Below are 15,877 nucleotides of genomic sequence, written 5' to 3'. Positions count from 1 at the left end.
TGGGCCAAATGGGTTCGCATTTTTGTAATGAGCCACCACAGACTGTCGCCGCGAAGCAGCGTAAGCGCAGTGCGGCAGATGGTTTAACGCGCCCCCGTTATTCGCTAAAACGTCGATTCGCTCAAATGTCACCATTCGCTAAAACGTCATTCGCTCATGTGATATGGACCCCAACCAAGGACGTCGTGAGGAAAGTTATTTTTTGCTTGTTTTTGTAATCTTAATTTGCCTATAACTTCTAAAATAAAGCGAAATTCGAAAAAAGAAAAGTTTCATTAAAGGGGCCCCCCTGCAATCATATTTAAGCGTCTACCTTTTTTGCGGTTTCCACGTCTCTTGGGGTTGGGGCAAGCCAGCGGGCACGGAGAGAGTAACTAAATATCAGTGCGTCATATTTTAACCGGACGACGCGGAAACCTCCTCCACCGACGAGGGCGACCCGCGGTACCGAAAGCGCGCAAAATGTGACGTCTTTGGTCCTGGGCTTGCCACTGGTCAAAGCCGCTAAGAGCTTTTTTTTAGTCGAGATACAAAATATAACTGTCGCGAACCGTTTCAATTATGTATGAAAGTAGTTTTTGTTCACTATTTTAGATCAGAAAAGAAACAAATGCAGTTTAGAAAGTACGGAAACGAGAAATGACCCGTCGACATACCCGCCACCAAGCGGCGGAAACAAACGGCGCATACTAGAAAAGGCTAGTGGGATGAGGCTACGACAAACGAGGAGCGTAGAAAGGTCCCGGATGTACGCGGCGGCTCTGTGGTCGTATACCGGCTCAAGAATCCGACCGGTTCCGAGCGTTCCGAAGGCCTTCGGCGCGGGCCCTACTGGCGATTTGGCCATTTGGCGGTGCGTCAGCGCGAAGTGGCTCCCATTCTGAACTGATCTTTACTCCGTGTTTGCTGTCGTTTGTGGCCAATGAAATGTTATGCCGAATTAGTGTTTAGTCACGCTGCAAATGCAATGCAAGCTGCCCTGGCCGCCTGCTTCATACAGCCTATCCAGCACATGCTTTAGTGGCGCCCTCTCGAGCCGTCGACACGGAGTGCGGCAGCCGTGTGCGCTCGATGAGCTCACTACTCCTCCTCTAGTTCAAGGCCACTCAAGCCAGGACCTACGACGTCATGAAGGAGGTTATTTTTTGCTTGTTTTTGTAATTCTAATTTGCCTATAACTTTTAAAATAAAGCGAAATTTGAGAAAAGAAAAGTTGGATTAAGTTACTACGTTCAGTACGCTCAGGTTCAGTGCAAATAGAAAACCAGTCCAAAAGTCATTGCAGGGCCCCTTTAAGTTACTACGTTCAGTGCCCTCAGGTTCGGCGCAAATTAAAAACGAGTCAAGAAGTCCCTTTAAAGCAATATTTCGGGAGCACAACGGATCCAACAGTGTTTCTTTTCGGGAGGCACTCACTTGATCGAACGACGTTTTAGCGAACGCCCATGTTTCACCGAATGACACTTTAGCGAATACTCGGACGCCGCGAAGCGGCGAAAGCTCAGCGCTGCAGATGGGTTAACGCGCGCCCCCATTATTCGCTAAGACATCCATTCGCTCAAATGTCATTCGCTCATGTGATATGGACCCACAGAAAGTATAAGGCAGAGAGAGGACGAAACACAGAGGAGTACATTCTTTCAACTCGTTGGTGGGTGCGTTCATAGAGTTATTATAATGTACGCTAGAGGTTCAAGCGGCGCTAGTCATAGAGTTATTATAATGTACGCTAGAGGTTCAAGTGGCGCTAGTGTGCTGACGCAAATTGAAGCAGACAGCAACCAGACGAAAATTGACTTCCAGTAATGCATTTCTATGGAAAAAAGTGAGTGCATTTTCTCCCTTCGCTCGATCATAAGGGCAAATATCCCGAATAATTCGTACGTACTAGGTAGCTTAGAACATTTCTCAGTCAGGCCGACAAAATAATTGGTCACTTACGGCGTTTTTCTTTCAAATTCATTGCATTAAAAACGGTGCTAAAACGGCTTCGTATGTGTAGTTACTATGTGCACTGTCGGACACTCTTAGCGCAAACACGACGTCGGCGCTTTTCAGCATGAGGGATATATGTGCCAAACGAACGAAGTACATCTGGAAATTAAGGGAGACGGCAAGAACTACGCAGTAACACTGGATCAGTAATTACCCGCGTATGTACGATCAAAATTAATTGAAGGCCACATAATATATTCCAATTTTAAATAAGTAACCGCTTTATTCTTTCTGCTCTGTGCGAACTTCTACGTTCAAAATACACCAGCACGATCGAAATCTTTGAGAACAAGTGCAAGATAAAATCTGCCCGGCAGAGAAAACAATGCGAAGAGTCACCTTTCATAGTCGACATGCTTTATTTACGTTTTGAATGTTTTATCCGCTCATGCACGACGGGGTCATTTTCATATAGTTACAAGATTGGCATATTAGCAATATATAAGCGTCACCGGAATGCCGGCGAGCCTTGAACACACTCTATATTCCTCTCGATTGTAATCTTGCTTTGAATCGTCGCTTGTTTTTACATACGTGCTGCGGAACACACATTTGGGATTGAAATGTAGCGAAGTTAAACATTGTTCACTAATGAAGAAAAATGCGTTAACTAAAGTAATTACACTCTAACAATGTTAATTAAGGTGCATTCTATTCGGTACAGCCCAAATAACCAAAGTGTTTTGTGTCGTTTTCCGGCGAAAAGTCAAATGCACGCGCGTTTTCCCATAGGAATGCACAGGAGCACCGCAAAAGTATACTGGTTGCTGCCGGCTTCAATTTGCATCATGGAAGTCGCATAGACACTAGCGCCAGTTGAACCTCTAGCGTACATTATAATAACTCTATGGGCGCGTTAGCGCCGGTAGCAGTCAGCTGATTAAAAATATACACACCAAAAAAATAAAATAAACGTTGAATTATATGTATTAGGTTACATAATTTTTATATAAAGGGTTTATAATTTGTTTTAGTTAACATTGCCATTCACCAATCTTAAATTTTTATAATGCGGAATGCAGCGCCATCTACACTATCCGGTACTTGCGACTGGACGAGAAAGCCTTGATTCAGTCCTTTCCTCCATATTTCTCCGGGGGTCAACGTAAGTTTAAAATTTCTTAATGGATTTTATCGCTCGTAACTCGCTCATTTAATCAATTACATCGAAAAATGCTTATACTCTCATACTCTTTCAAACCTTCTCTTTAACAAAATTTTAATTTTATTGGTAGATGCTGTACGACTTGGCCCGATTGTCGTAGATTGTTTCATGCTTGTTGGCCGGTGTCTCAGTCCGAAGGGTCTTGACACCGTCGTTGAACCTTCGACAAGGAGTAACATTGAGCGATTTCTATCGTAAAAGTTGTACAATTCGACGGGTGCAGTTGTCTTGTTTGTGTAGATTTTTAGATCGCTCGCTTTAAAAGGTATTTGTGATCCGTAGTCGAGCCGACGACGGAGCGTTCGCCGCGTGTTGGCACAGGGCTTGACGCTGGGCTAATTTTGACTTTCCAGATTAAAAATGGCAAAGGAAAAGCCGGCAAAGGCGGCCCCTGAGGCTCCCAAGGCGACGGAGAAGAAGGTTGCGGCGGTCGAAGCTAAGGACAGTGGCAGGAAGACGAGAACGCCAAAGCGGTAAGGCTGACCCCCCTTTCTACAATCACTCGTGGTGGAAATCGCTTGCAGCCTTTGAAGCGCCTGTAGCCGTAATCATCAAAGTACACTATAAAGTGGAAATGTCGCTGTTAGTTTTGGTGGTAGGTAACTTGTCTGCTGACGAAAACGAGAAATCTGATTGCCTAGCAACTTGGCAGTGCCATTGACAGTGGTGCCTTGGCGCAGAAGCTGAAACATGTCATGTAGCTTTTTATTATATTCTTAACTGCTCTTTTAGATCGCAGAAATTTCGCAAGCCCCGTTACGTTTTTCGTTCGTCATGCCACGAATTTCGCGGAAATTTGATATCTCTGACTGGTGCAGAATCAAGTGGACGTGCTAAGGACGTTCTCTCTTCAGGAAAGTGGAGGGTGGCAAATATGAGAATGCAGCTGTGACTGCACGCTCATATTTGGAGATGCATGACAGCATCTCCACAAAACCTTCTGTACGTGGAAACTTTTCTGTGTACTCCAGTCGCCCCAGCATGACTGATAAGTCGGAAGATTGACATCGGTTTTGTAGCATGAAATTTGGTGTGAAGTGGTTGGCTGCACCAATTGCCCTTATAAGGAGCACCACTGCAGACGGAATTTTATTTGTTATGGCTCATGCCTGCCTTGCAACAAGTTTCTCGTTCTTCCATGAATTGTGACCATGTCAGTAACTAAGACGAGAAATAATAGTTGGACACGGTGCCTAATTGCACCTGCCACTTTGGCACAAGTGGCGAGGTATCTCTTGTCAAGCGTTCACCCTCCAGTGCCTGCTTTTTGGATTGTGTAATTGTCACAAGCGTGCGTGGGTCAGTATGTAAATTAGTTGAAACAATGTAAAAAGACAAAGGCCACAGCTCATGTACACGTAAAAGAAGGAAAAAAATGCTCAACCAGTTGACAGGCGCTAGGGCCACGCCTGGTGTAAAAGTGAGCAGGGGAGGCGACCACAGGGTAGTGGATAAAATTACAAGATGTTTACTAATTTCTTCAAACAACAACAAAAAGCTCTCGCCAAAACCGTAGGCGACGTACGCTCGCGAGCAGACAAAAAAAAACAACAACAAAGAGTCGCTCAATACAAGCCACAGACTCAAAGCGTACGGGTGCAACAAAATTCAAGTGATAATAAAAGCCTTAATCTGCCGGATCGTCAGTGGTCCAGGAATTGGATGCCTTCTTCGTGGTCTTGGTCCAGTCCGTCTGATGATTTTCTCGGGCGCACTTCCTCACGCACTCGCACCGCAACACTAGCACCATGCGGTGCTACACAGGAAACCAATACAACTCGAGGAAGGACAGTGACGTTCCAACAGCGAGCTCAAATGTCTTCACGACCGCAGGACGGGAGAGCAGTGTCTCTGACTGCTCTCGGGATTCCGTGCCTTTTTTTCCGCCAGTTCACTTCTATATATAAGAACTAGCAGCATTCTGAAGCTATTCAAATTGATGAATCAGAACCGAGCTTCTTGGTTCCAATCAGAACTCTCGGTTTTGCGGGTCTTTTTACCTTTTTCCTTTTCGTTTTTTCAGGAGAAAAACAAACAAGCAAATGAACAGAAAATTACTTTTACGCTCCATCCAGCTTCAACAGCGTCGCTGGGAAGGTTGGGGACGTGGTCACCCGACACCCTCGGTTGAACGCGTACAGAAAGTGGCCCTTCTGCTAACGAGCCAGACCCCCGACCGTTCCCCTTCAGCGTCCCCGCATGGCGCGACCGAACACAAGCCCCGCACAAACAGAACAAACCTTCGGTTCAGTGTGTGACGCCTACACAAAGCGGCTTTAACATAATGAAAACCAGGGCGCGGCAAGCTTCCCTTACATACATTCGGCATGGCCCAACAAAAGAATACACGCACAGAAAGCCCCCTGTTCTCGGTATGCCGCGTACACAAGGCAGAGTGGAGATTACGAGCCCCTCCCCGGTCGCTTCTTTTCGGGATACCCGGGATGCCCGACATACCACCCACACACAAGAAATGTCGCAAGAATGACAAACGAGCAGAGGAAAAAAGAAGAAACATCGGAGATTCGTGACAGTAATGCTTTGACTGCATGTGTATTGTGCACAATCATAGCTCTCACATGCCAAAGCAGTGCTAGATCCAGTGAGCATAGTTTGGCCAAACGGTTTGCTAGGGTGAACACTGGACACTGCACAAATACGAAGGCTCCCAAGGCAACAATCGTCTGCCTCTATGCCATGCCAAGATGGCGACCATAGTTGCTTCGATGTCCCGGATTCTTTACATTTGGAATAATTATTGAGTCTTCACAAGGTTTTTGTCCTTTCATGCCAAATATGACTGATCATTGACAATAATGGCCTACTTCCCCAAACAGAAGGGCTTCATGCACGCTAGCTGTTTGTTCCGAACGTTGTGCGTGTCTTCTTTCTAACGAGGCAAGTGTCCAGTCATGCCCATGGTACATCCTTTGGTTTCGGCATTGGCATCACTCCCTCCGTCTTTCCTGCCTCCCAGGCTGTACTGCAAGGCGGTGTTTGTGGGCTACCGGAGGGGTCTGCGCAACCAGCACGAGCACACCTCCCTCCTCAAGATCGAGGGTGTCAACTCTCGCCGCGAGACCGGCTTCTACCTGGGGAAGCGTGCCGTCTTCGTCTACACCGCCAAGAAGTGAGTGCTGGCCCCCATACGTTGAATGTTGTCCCAGCGTCTCTTGCCTATTCGAGTTTTTCGTAGCTGCTAGAAGTGCTACAAAAAGTGGCCGATTTCTAGGGAAAAGAAGAAAAAAAATATTATCACAGCTTTCCTTTTTTTTTTATTATTGTTATTATTGAATAAATATGTACATTTACCAAGTACCACCCTTGAAGGTTAGGCATTACGGCAAAAGAGGTGACACCTTCAGTCGTTGGTTGCATCCATGAACATGTGCATTTTTTCCCGGAAGGTCAAAATTGTGTTGCATAAAGTATGCATTTCCCTGAAACCGTGCCGTACATTCTAAAGCTAACATTTCGTCCTTGTGCCCGGCCTGCAAACTCGCCACGTCCCACTTTCTTTCTGCTTTGAGATTTTGCAAGTGATATAGTTAGACATATTCGGTGTCCTATTTAATGCGTTACTGTCGACTACTTGGAGCTATCTCTGAAAGTGCACGCAAGGGTACGAGGGTAGGGTTGCCTTGTGCGGCCTTGCCTATCGCAACCTTGCTACAGGAAAAGCAGCACCTTGGGGCAGAATGCTTGGTCGTTGTCGATTGAGCAGCTCTCATAGTGCAACATTTGTGTTGGGTACCTTTATACTCTCTTTTTGAACTGGCATTAAAATGCAGAAACAATAGCTGCCTTAGCGATAGTATGGCTTTTCTTATCCTTTGACACAAGGTATGCATGGGTGTGTGTGGAGGAGTGAATTAGTGTTCCTCGGGTCTCTTGTGTTCTTTGCAGATCAGTTGTAAATACTAATACTGGTGTCTGCTTGAAGAAGCTATACGTGAAATAATCTCAGCACTTTTATCGTCCACTGACTTTCTTGTTTATGCTTTTTTCAGTTGTTTACATTGGCAAAGGACTGTCTTAGTCCATAAGTTAAAAATGTATACTTTTACCTGGTTAGATGTAGCATGCTGCTCTATGGTCACTGGTTGTACGAGAAGGGCAGAGCATCTCTTTCGGATGCTCGTTGCCTTCCGCTGTGCTTTAGCTGCGCTTACATTGTTGAGGCTCACGAGATGTTGGGAGTATTATCGGAAATGTGAAGCTGGTGTTGAAAGCAGAACAACTGAAAGACCTCCCTGTTCCCTTCCTGTTCTCGTCTTGTGTGTGCCAACTTGGATTTAGGGCTCACCCAGAAACATCCCAACTCTGGGTGCATGTGGTGACCTAGAAACCTATTCTATATTCTAGGACCGTGCTGTCACAACTCTAATTTATTGGTCATGCTTAGTGCCCTTCTATCATGAGTGTACACAATCTGACTATCACTTGGCAAACAGCAACACCTACAACCCCAGCTAGCCAATCACAACAATTAAGTGATGCACATCACTATGGATTACTGGGGTCCAGTCCTGTAGAAAGCTGCCGCATGCTTTGCTCTGTCGTTCTGATTGCCTGGAACAGGCCGTAGCATTCAGTTCTTTGCCGGGTTATGCAGAAACTAAGTACACCCGTCCACTTCCTCGAGGAAGGCGCGAGGGCCGACGCTGGCCAATCGCGATAACGGATCCGCCATCGCAATTGGCCAGCGCCGGCCCTCGCGTCTTCCTCGAGGAAGAGGAGGGGCCCCTCAATTGGAGTGAGGTTTGTGAATTCAGCGGTAAGTGCACCCAGTCTCTTAGGCCAACTACTCTGTTTCACCTGAAGTATGAGCGTAGCAGAAGGCTCCACGCTTTCAGCATTCCTGCCAAGCACGAGTGCTTGTGCTGTGCAAGCATTGTTCAGGGCAACATGCTTATGCATGTAGCTTCTCTCAGACATAGTGAAACAAACTGCCAGGTTCAAACAAAAAATTTAAACCCTGTTTTTCGGCCCTCATTGGTAAACTTTGCATTGCAGAATGCTGAAACTCCGTCAGAATGTGATGCTAGCGGTGCGTGTAGAATGTGAAAGTTAAAAAAATTAATGTTAATTGTGTTAAAAAAAAATTTTTTTTTTTTTTAGCTGACAAGATTGTTTTTGCTGAGATAAATTTCACATGCACCCACATTGTCATTTGTTTTGATGAAGTTAGGCTGCAGTGGATGTCGGCTCATGGAGTAATTTAATCTTTCTTTTTTTTTTTTAACCAAGTAACATCACATTCTCAAAATTTCATTATGTCCTCACCGCTAGCATCATATTTTGGCAGAGTTTCAGCTTTCTGCAATGCATATTTCAGTGATGTGATTGCTGCGCCCAATTGTGCCAAGGGGCTAACCCTGCTACGTCCTGCTATATCTGACCAAACTATGGGTAATCTGCGCCAAGCCTGCGCCAAAATACTAATTCCGGTTGCCTTTCAAAACCAAAACTAAGCTGAGTACGTAATTGAGCATGCCTGTGTTATGTGGCAGAAGCGGCCGTCCGACAGAAAGTACCCTGCATCAATTGGCCATCCGGTAATCCGGTTTTACATGGTTTTCCCTCAGTGTCACGTTTCGCGCTCTTGTCGTCTCGTGGGTCTCGACTCGCGTCTTTTTCAAAACTATTTTCAACGATATGCGCGGGTGTGCACGAACGCTCCGACGCCAGCGTGCCGGGTACCAGCCATGCCGTCATGCTGTGAAACAAAACCACGTTTTTGCACAGCGGGAGTTACTTTGTGAGCTGAAGCACTCGCACCTGAAAGCAACGGCCATGGGAAAACTATATTTGGTCCTTGCCTTCCAGTCAGCGTGTTCGCGCGATGTCGGGTGTTGCCTGCCGTCCCAACGTCCCTGCAGATATGGCGCTTTCTAAAATGAAACTAAGTACCGCAGCATGTTCATCAACATTCCTGTTCTTGTTTAAATCGTACGTTACTATAAAAGTCCCTCTTAAACTCAAAGACTACTGTGTCAAAGTATTGATTACTTAGGTTTCTCTCGGTGGTGTCGACGCCCAGCCTGGTCTCTCGGGTAGCATGGCCATCTCGCTGGCGTCCAATTTTTCTCGCGGACAACGTCCCAGCCAGACAGTCGGGAAACAGATCGGGGAAACTTAACGGGGCAGAAAACTAGTTTATTTACATGAGTATATCGTTTAGTATATTGGCAAAAGGAGCGCACCGAATGGGCAGCGGACAGGTCCTTATGTTATAAAATTGGGGTTCTGCAGCTGTCCTGCCATTGGTTGATTAGCGCCGCATTCCAAAGTTGGCCTCGACGACAGCCTCCTCCTCTCGGCCCCGAGGTTCGGTCGTTGTTCTTCTCCGAATTGAGGGCGACTAGTAGGCAATTGTCTTGCATGCGGTAGACGCAGACACAACAGACTGCCCATCTGTTCAGGGTGAGATTCTGTCTGGCGTTCTCGTAGAATGCAGACGCCGTAGACAGAACACACCGACGGCAACATAGGTTCTGATGCCCTTGAGCCGAGGCCCGAGAGAAACGCTTCTCCGGTTTCGGTCGAACGTGCAAAAAGGGTTTGGATCACTCTCCAACCGTCTCGACGTTCGCTTGGTCGTCGTCCGCACCGGAATGCAAGGTCGATCCTCACAAACACAGGGAGATGGAGACGGGTCATAACAGTGGGCTTTCTTTCGAGAGGGACCCCGGTCTGTGAGAAATCTCCCGCGAAATGAAATCGGTGAAGGGAAGTAAGCTAAAGCAAAGAAGGCTTGTTTGTCTCAAGTTCAGTCGTTGCACGAAGCGCTCCAAGAAATATTTTGCCCTGGCTCGCGATGCCTTGCATCAATGCGCTCAGATTCTTTTTGTGTGTGTGTGTTTGGCTTGTATTTTGTTTGCCAGCCTAACAAGCATGCGCTGCTGGACTGTTTTTTTGGCATATGTTCAACAGTTACATTTTGCATAGAATTTTGGGAATCAGTTGGCGACTGAGCGGAGTGGCATGGTTTCGGTTTCGATCAAACTGCCATTGTCTCCGTGCATGCAAACATGATTGCACGACAGAGGCACCAGCCGGTACGCTTGCAATCCATTGTTCCACGTTTGCTTACTTTTGACGAAAATCTGGCACGTCGGGAACCAGTAAAATGGTGACAAGCGGTTTTTCGGAATTGCTCGGCAATGCCTACAGCACTGTACACTTGTGGGATGTCTCAGCAGTAAAACCACAAACAGCGAGTTCCTTCACAACAAGTCAAATGAGAACACAATACAACACAACACAAAGTGCCCTTCGTTTATACAGCACTGAAAACAAATATTTTTATTTTTATTTGGACATCTGCTCCGAAAGCGCCTTTTGCCGCTCCGAAACATTGTCTTGGCTGCTCCAAAAGCCATTTTTGCTGCTCCAAAACACTGTTTTGGTTGCTCCAAAGGCCGCATTTGTTGCTCCGAAATACTGTTTTGGCTGCTCCGAAAGGTGTTCCAAAATGGCTTAGGCCAATCACATCACTGATATTTCAGTTATGCATACCGAAAAACCGGGTTTCATTTTCTCTATCGAACCCGGTAGGATAACTTCTGCTACAAAACTTGTTTCTGGATGCTGACTACCGTCCTTTTCTCTCTCTCTCTGCCTGCAGCAAGACGCGGGTTCCCGGCCACAAACACCACTACTCTAAGCTGCGTGCCATCTGGGGCAAGGTGACCCGCCCCCACGGCAACAGTGGGGTGGTGCGGGCCAAGTTCAGGCGCAACATGCCGGCCGTGGCCATGGGCCGACGGGTGCGCATCATGCTCTACCCCTCCAGGATCTAGGCGCCTCCCCCCTGTGTACCATACAAATAAAAAAAAAGACTGCCCTGCCACGGCGACCCCTGCCTCTTCGCTATTTATTTATTTGAAAGACTGCAGGCCTTTTCTTACGCCTGCAGTATATCGGAAACGAGAACTCTCGTTTCTGATATAGACGCCCTTCTCGTGACTCATCTTGGTGACACTTCAGAAATGATGTTGAAGTAAGCACCATGCTTGATTCAAGACACGGTGCACAATGGAGAGTGGTGACAAGGGGGACAACACAACACAAATCTCTTTATGTACAGACAGGTTGCTTGCTAAATGGCGCCCCAGCTCGTGTGACATGCACCTCAATTATAATTTAAGCTGTATCTGGTTGAGGCGTGCATTCCAAGCCCAAACCTGAAGCTTGAGCATTTGCAGAATATCTTGTCAAACAAACTTGACTCCAGTATTCTAGGGTGCCTTCATGTGCGCTTTGCTTGGGGTGATGACATTTGGCCATTTTTTTTGAACGCTTATTTTTATTTTTTGTTCTGAAGCGCGTGAAAGAGCGTGTCCTTGCACGCGCTCGTTGCGCTGACTGCGCTACGGCGACATTTTGTTTCTCGCGATTTCTTTGTATTTTCCCTTTGAGCGCGTGCTGTCGGCATCGGGTACTACAAACGATGGCATCACCCTAAACGGAAGGACATTGAGGCACCCTACAGTATTCCATGCAAAGATGACACTTGGTATGCGCGAGGTGCATTCTATTCATGTGGATTTTATTTGACAATAAAGTGTACAGTTACATTGTACTGTTTTATAAAGCTGCACCTAGGCATTGCCAGATCAGGGCCGAGGTTGCTTAACATTTTGACAAAAATAATTAAAAACACTGAGCACTGATCAAAGCAATTCATGCACAGCGTTTTCAAATGCTGCAGAAACCTGGCTGTACTGAACATGATGGCGCCCCTAGCTTCCGAGTTTTACAGTTCGAAATGGAAGTGAATAACGCTGAGGAATGTACTTGCATATACCTCCGTTACAACAAGGTGGAGTGAAACTACCAGTTGAAAGTGTTGCGTTTTATGAAGCTACAAGAGTGGCAAACTAAGTTTGCTTTGTTATATGTAACTGAACAGCTTTGCCCATAGATGCTGAGAAATGGCAATCTTCTCATGAGCATATAAAGGCCAAAAGCCACCCGTCTGTTCAGAAAAAAAGTATATAATAAACACTGCAAACTCATGCAGGTGCAGGTCTCGTATCGTATGCGTGGGTAAAAAATAGCAGCAAAAGATTTTTTTTTTTTTTTTGCAATATTTGACAATTTTGCTGTCTCGGTAAGGATGATCCTACTGAAATGCCACTTTATTCGCCATCTTGCTGTTGGGTTTAGAATTTTCTCAGGTTAGATAGTGAGCTCAGGTGGTTAAAGAATAAACACGGTCGAGACGACACATGCGTTCCTGTATTATTTCGGTAACAGATTTTTTTTTTTTCTTTCAAGCATTATTTCGCCGTGTATAAAGTTTAAGCTTTAAAACTGGTCATTTTTCTTTTTTAGCAATGTTTTGCACTGAAGAAAATGTTCGCCGTATCTAAACATGAACACAATTTGCTTCAACGACAGAAGCAACTTGCACAAAAGGTAAATCTCAAATATGTTAGAATTAAACATGTAGCTAAATGCAGCACATCTGCCTGACTCTTCTGCGTGACATTAAGCGGATAGAATGTTCTAGAACAATCGTGAACAATTTCCATTGGAACAATTATTGGACCCACGTAACATCACCTCCGTGTGTCATCATTTCCGGCGCATCATGGAACATTCTCGAAAGTTCCCGCCCAGTCTCCAGCCAATCGCAAGGCAGAACCCGACGCAACCTCCCGAGCGCTCCCGAGCCTTCTCGCTTGTTCTCCCGCATTCGTCGGCTATACCACGTGACCTTTCGAAACCAATAAATACCGCTCCAGCGGCACTGACTGCACGAATCAGTCACTCAGTTTCGGTCCTCGCTGTGCCGACTGCTGCCGACTGCGCATTTTAGCTTCTGGCTGGTGCTATTTTCCTGTCAACAAGAGCCATGATGGCGAACGTCTGCGCAAGGACGACTCCGCTCGCTCGCCGAGTTCTGCTGATGTGTCCGCGACGCTCCATCTGGCGACGCTACCCGGTGCCCCGATCGGTGAGCGATGTCTTCAACGAGTTCGATCACCAACTGCGTTCGATGGAGCGCGACATGTCGCGCGCCTTCCGAGACCTCGACAGCCACGGCTACTTCGGACCCACCTTCCGCTGGCTGCGTACCCGCGACGTTCCCGTCGAGACCGGCTCGGCTGAAAAGTTCCAACTGCAGCTCGACGTCGCCCAGTTCAAGCCCGAGGACGTGAAGGTATCGCTGTCCGGCAACCAACTGACGGTGCGCGCTCGTGCCGAGACGAAGGAAGGAGACTCCAGCTACGTGCGCGAGTTTAGCCACAGCGTCACCTTGCCCGAAGACGTGGACCCCGACACCGTGAGGTCTGTGCTGCAGGCAGACGGTTCGCTGAGCATCGAGGCGCCTCGCCTGCGTCTCGAGCAGGCCCGGGAGCCCAAGGAAGTGCCCATCGAGAGAGCCGACCCCGACAAGCAAGCGTCGCAGAAGTGATCTCCGAACTTCGCAGTTTGTCTGTATAGTGTGTATTTATAATCTCCATGTAGAACTGGAATAAATTTGTATAAAGTTATTTAATTAAGCGAGTTGTTTGTTGGTGTTGCATCATTGGAACAGGTAAAATAATTTTAAGTTATTCTGTTGATTTCAAACTCGCGACCATGCACATGTGGTAAAACATTGTTTGTAAAACCACTGAAGACTGAAAAGAAAATAACGTTGGAGATTGTGCTCGCGTACTAGCCTTACTTTGCAGTGCTATTGCAACATCCCTTTTAAAACAGAGCTAGATGAACAAACACTATTGCACAGGCCTCAATGTGTAAACAATATATTTATTTGACATAACTGATTGAGCAGTAAAAGAATTTCTGTGACTCTCAAGCACCATAATGTCAACATACATCAATATCCTCCACACGATCACATATATACGACTGATTCACAGACACTCATCAATATTTTATTGCAAATATTGAAGCTAAGGCTTCCATCAAATCAATATGCGTGAGCACAAAGCAGTGCACACGCATCTTTGTTAGCCTTATTGCCAAAATGCCACATATACATACAATACTGTGCAACACACACACACAGATCGATCTTGGTTTCCAGAGATTTGACAAAATTGTAGTACGCCGATGGGCGCGCGTGCGGGAGGCAAGACAAAAATATGGCATCACGATCAATAAATAAGCTGAGAATTCCTATGAGCATAAATACAACGATTTCTCGGTTTCCTAGAAACAAAGTATTTACGAGTCAATAGAATGCGCACAGGGCAAGAACATCGCCTGCAAGATTCACGGTGGCATGCATGCAACCTTTTGAAGGATTGGAAGAAAAAACAAAAATCATGTCCTGCCGAATAATGTGAGGAAGACTTCCAACAAGACAATCGTCACACCTTTCAAGAGTTATGCTGCAGGCTGTTTTTTGCTTTTTTTTCTTCCTCGGAATGCAGGGTGTACGCAATTCCTGCTGTAAACTGGAGTGTAGAAGTTGGAGATTTAAACCATAATGCCCCAGACAAACATCCAGGGCAGAGTCACATCTATAAAAATATTTTGGGAGTGAGTCCCAAGTCACAAAATCATGACATTGAAAATAAAAATGAAAAAAAAGAAAGCAGCAATGGCGGTGGAATGCATGAGTGAAGCTGCCAGCCGAATCGGCTGGAGCGATCAGGCAAAGCCGATGACTTCCATGATGCGAATGACAAAGTCGTTGCTGCTTGCCAGCGGGCTGTTGTTGAATGTGTCGCAACGCTCCGTGCGTCCGTTCTCCAGTGATTCGTCTATGTAAAGCCCAAAGCCATTCCTGCAGGCAAAAAGCACAACAAAGTTGAGTGTCTGTCAACATCCCCGTACCGATTTTTCGTTTAACTGACGGTGTATGCCACACCCATAGTATAGAGACAATAGGACAGCTTAGTCATTCCAGCCTTTTAGGTAATTCATCTAATAAAAGCGAGAAATTTAAGCCTCTAGGGAATGCTGAGCACAACTGTCCATCTGCTGTATAGCAGTATCACATAGATATAAATAATTTCTAATTGAACCAAAGGTTTGAAAAATATTTTGTTAAGGTGTCAGTCATTAGTGACAGCTCATGCTTATGTGCCTGGTTTATGCTTGAATGCTGTGCTTTCCAGTCTACACTTCTCCAAAAAGATGTGAGTGCATGTTCTCATTTAAAAAAAAAGTTCCCACAGAAGAAACATGATCCTTCAAATGTCCTGTAGACAGGACATCTGTGTGCTAGCGCACCATATTTATCTCTACAGGAGGGCGAAGTTCTGCCACTACCACCGTCCTGCTGGGACTCCCCACACCCACAGCTTTTGGAAATCGGTCAAGCAAACGAGGATCAACATGACAAGATAAAGGATGACTGTAGAAAGAATCTTCGACCCCTACGCTCTATCTATATGACTGCTCCACGTTCTACGATATGCAGAAGCTCATACACTACTCTCTGTTCCTGAGAGACCATATAGTAGTAGTACTGGCAAGGAGATAGAACTTTAGGGGGCACATTGTGCAGCTTGCTTTTCGTACAGCTCAGTGTATACCCAATGCAAAGCCTGTGCACCGGGTTCCTTTACGCCATCTACCTCAATCAAGTGCAGGGCACTGGTTGGAAACAATCTCTGCGTTAGCAGTCAGCCGAAAATTGTGTTCAATCGGCACTCCATCCATTGAATGCGAAACCCAGCCGAACAGCGATGCAGTGTACAGCTAAATCAGCCGAACGCTGCATCGTAAGCAAGAAAATGATTT

At 46.2% G+C, this 15,877-nt stretch overlaps 3 protein-coding genes across 5 annotated transcripts in view; 2 read left to right on the top strand and 1 right to left on the bottom strand.

Annotated features, from left to right (window-relative positions):
* The first annotated feature begins 3,029 nt into the window (after positions 1-3,029).
* On the top strand, positions 3,030-11,021 carry LOC8032672 (60S ribosomal protein L35a). Its single transcript, XM_029976094.4, has 4 exons — positions 3,030-3,100; positions 3,514-3,633; positions 6,138-6,290; positions 10,791-11,021. Exons 2-4 carry the CDS (start codon positions 3,521-3,523, stop codon positions 10,963-10,965), a joined length of 441 nt encoding a protein of 146 aa, XP_029831954.2. The 5' UTR covers positions 3,030-3,100; positions 3,514-3,520; the 3' UTR covers positions 10,966-11,021.
* A 1,737-nt stretch (positions 11,022-12,758) lies between these two features.
* On the top strand, positions 12,759-13,681 carry LOC8036457 (heat shock protein Hsp-16.1/Hsp-16.11). The gene has a single exon (XM_002411842.5). The coding sequence runs from the start codon at positions 13,026-13,028 to the stop codon at positions 13,587-13,589; it is 564 nt and encodes a 187-aa protein (XP_002411887.5). The 5' UTR covers positions 12,759-13,025; the 3' UTR covers positions 13,590-13,681.
* Positions 13,682-13,910: 229 nt separating this feature from the next.
* LOC8050916 (GTPase-activating protein skywalker) overlaps positions 13,911-15,877 on the bottom strand; it is a 31,782-nt gene continuing 29,815 nt past the window's right edge. For all 3 annotated transcript variants that reach the window (XM_042294094.1, XM_042294092.1, XM_042294093.1), the window contains one exon: positions 13,911-14,915. In XM_042294094.1, the coding sequence (XP_042150028.1) occupies positions 14,780-14,915 (136 nt within the window). In that variant the 3' untranslated portion in view covers positions 13,911-14,779. The remainder of the gene's footprint in view (positions 14,916-15,877) is intronic.

Source organism: Ixodes scapularis, unplaced genomic scaffold (genome assembly GCF_016920785.2).
Source record: "Ixodes scapularis isolate PalLabHiFi unplaced genomic scaffold, ASM1692078v2 PGA_scaffold5__190_contigs__length_132052651, whole genome shotgun sequence".
Classification (NCBI taxonomy): Eukaryota; Metazoa; Arthropoda; class Arachnida; order Ixodida; family Ixodidae; genus Ixodes; species Ixodes scapularis.
This window is presented reverse-complemented; position numbering and strand designations above follow the sequence as displayed.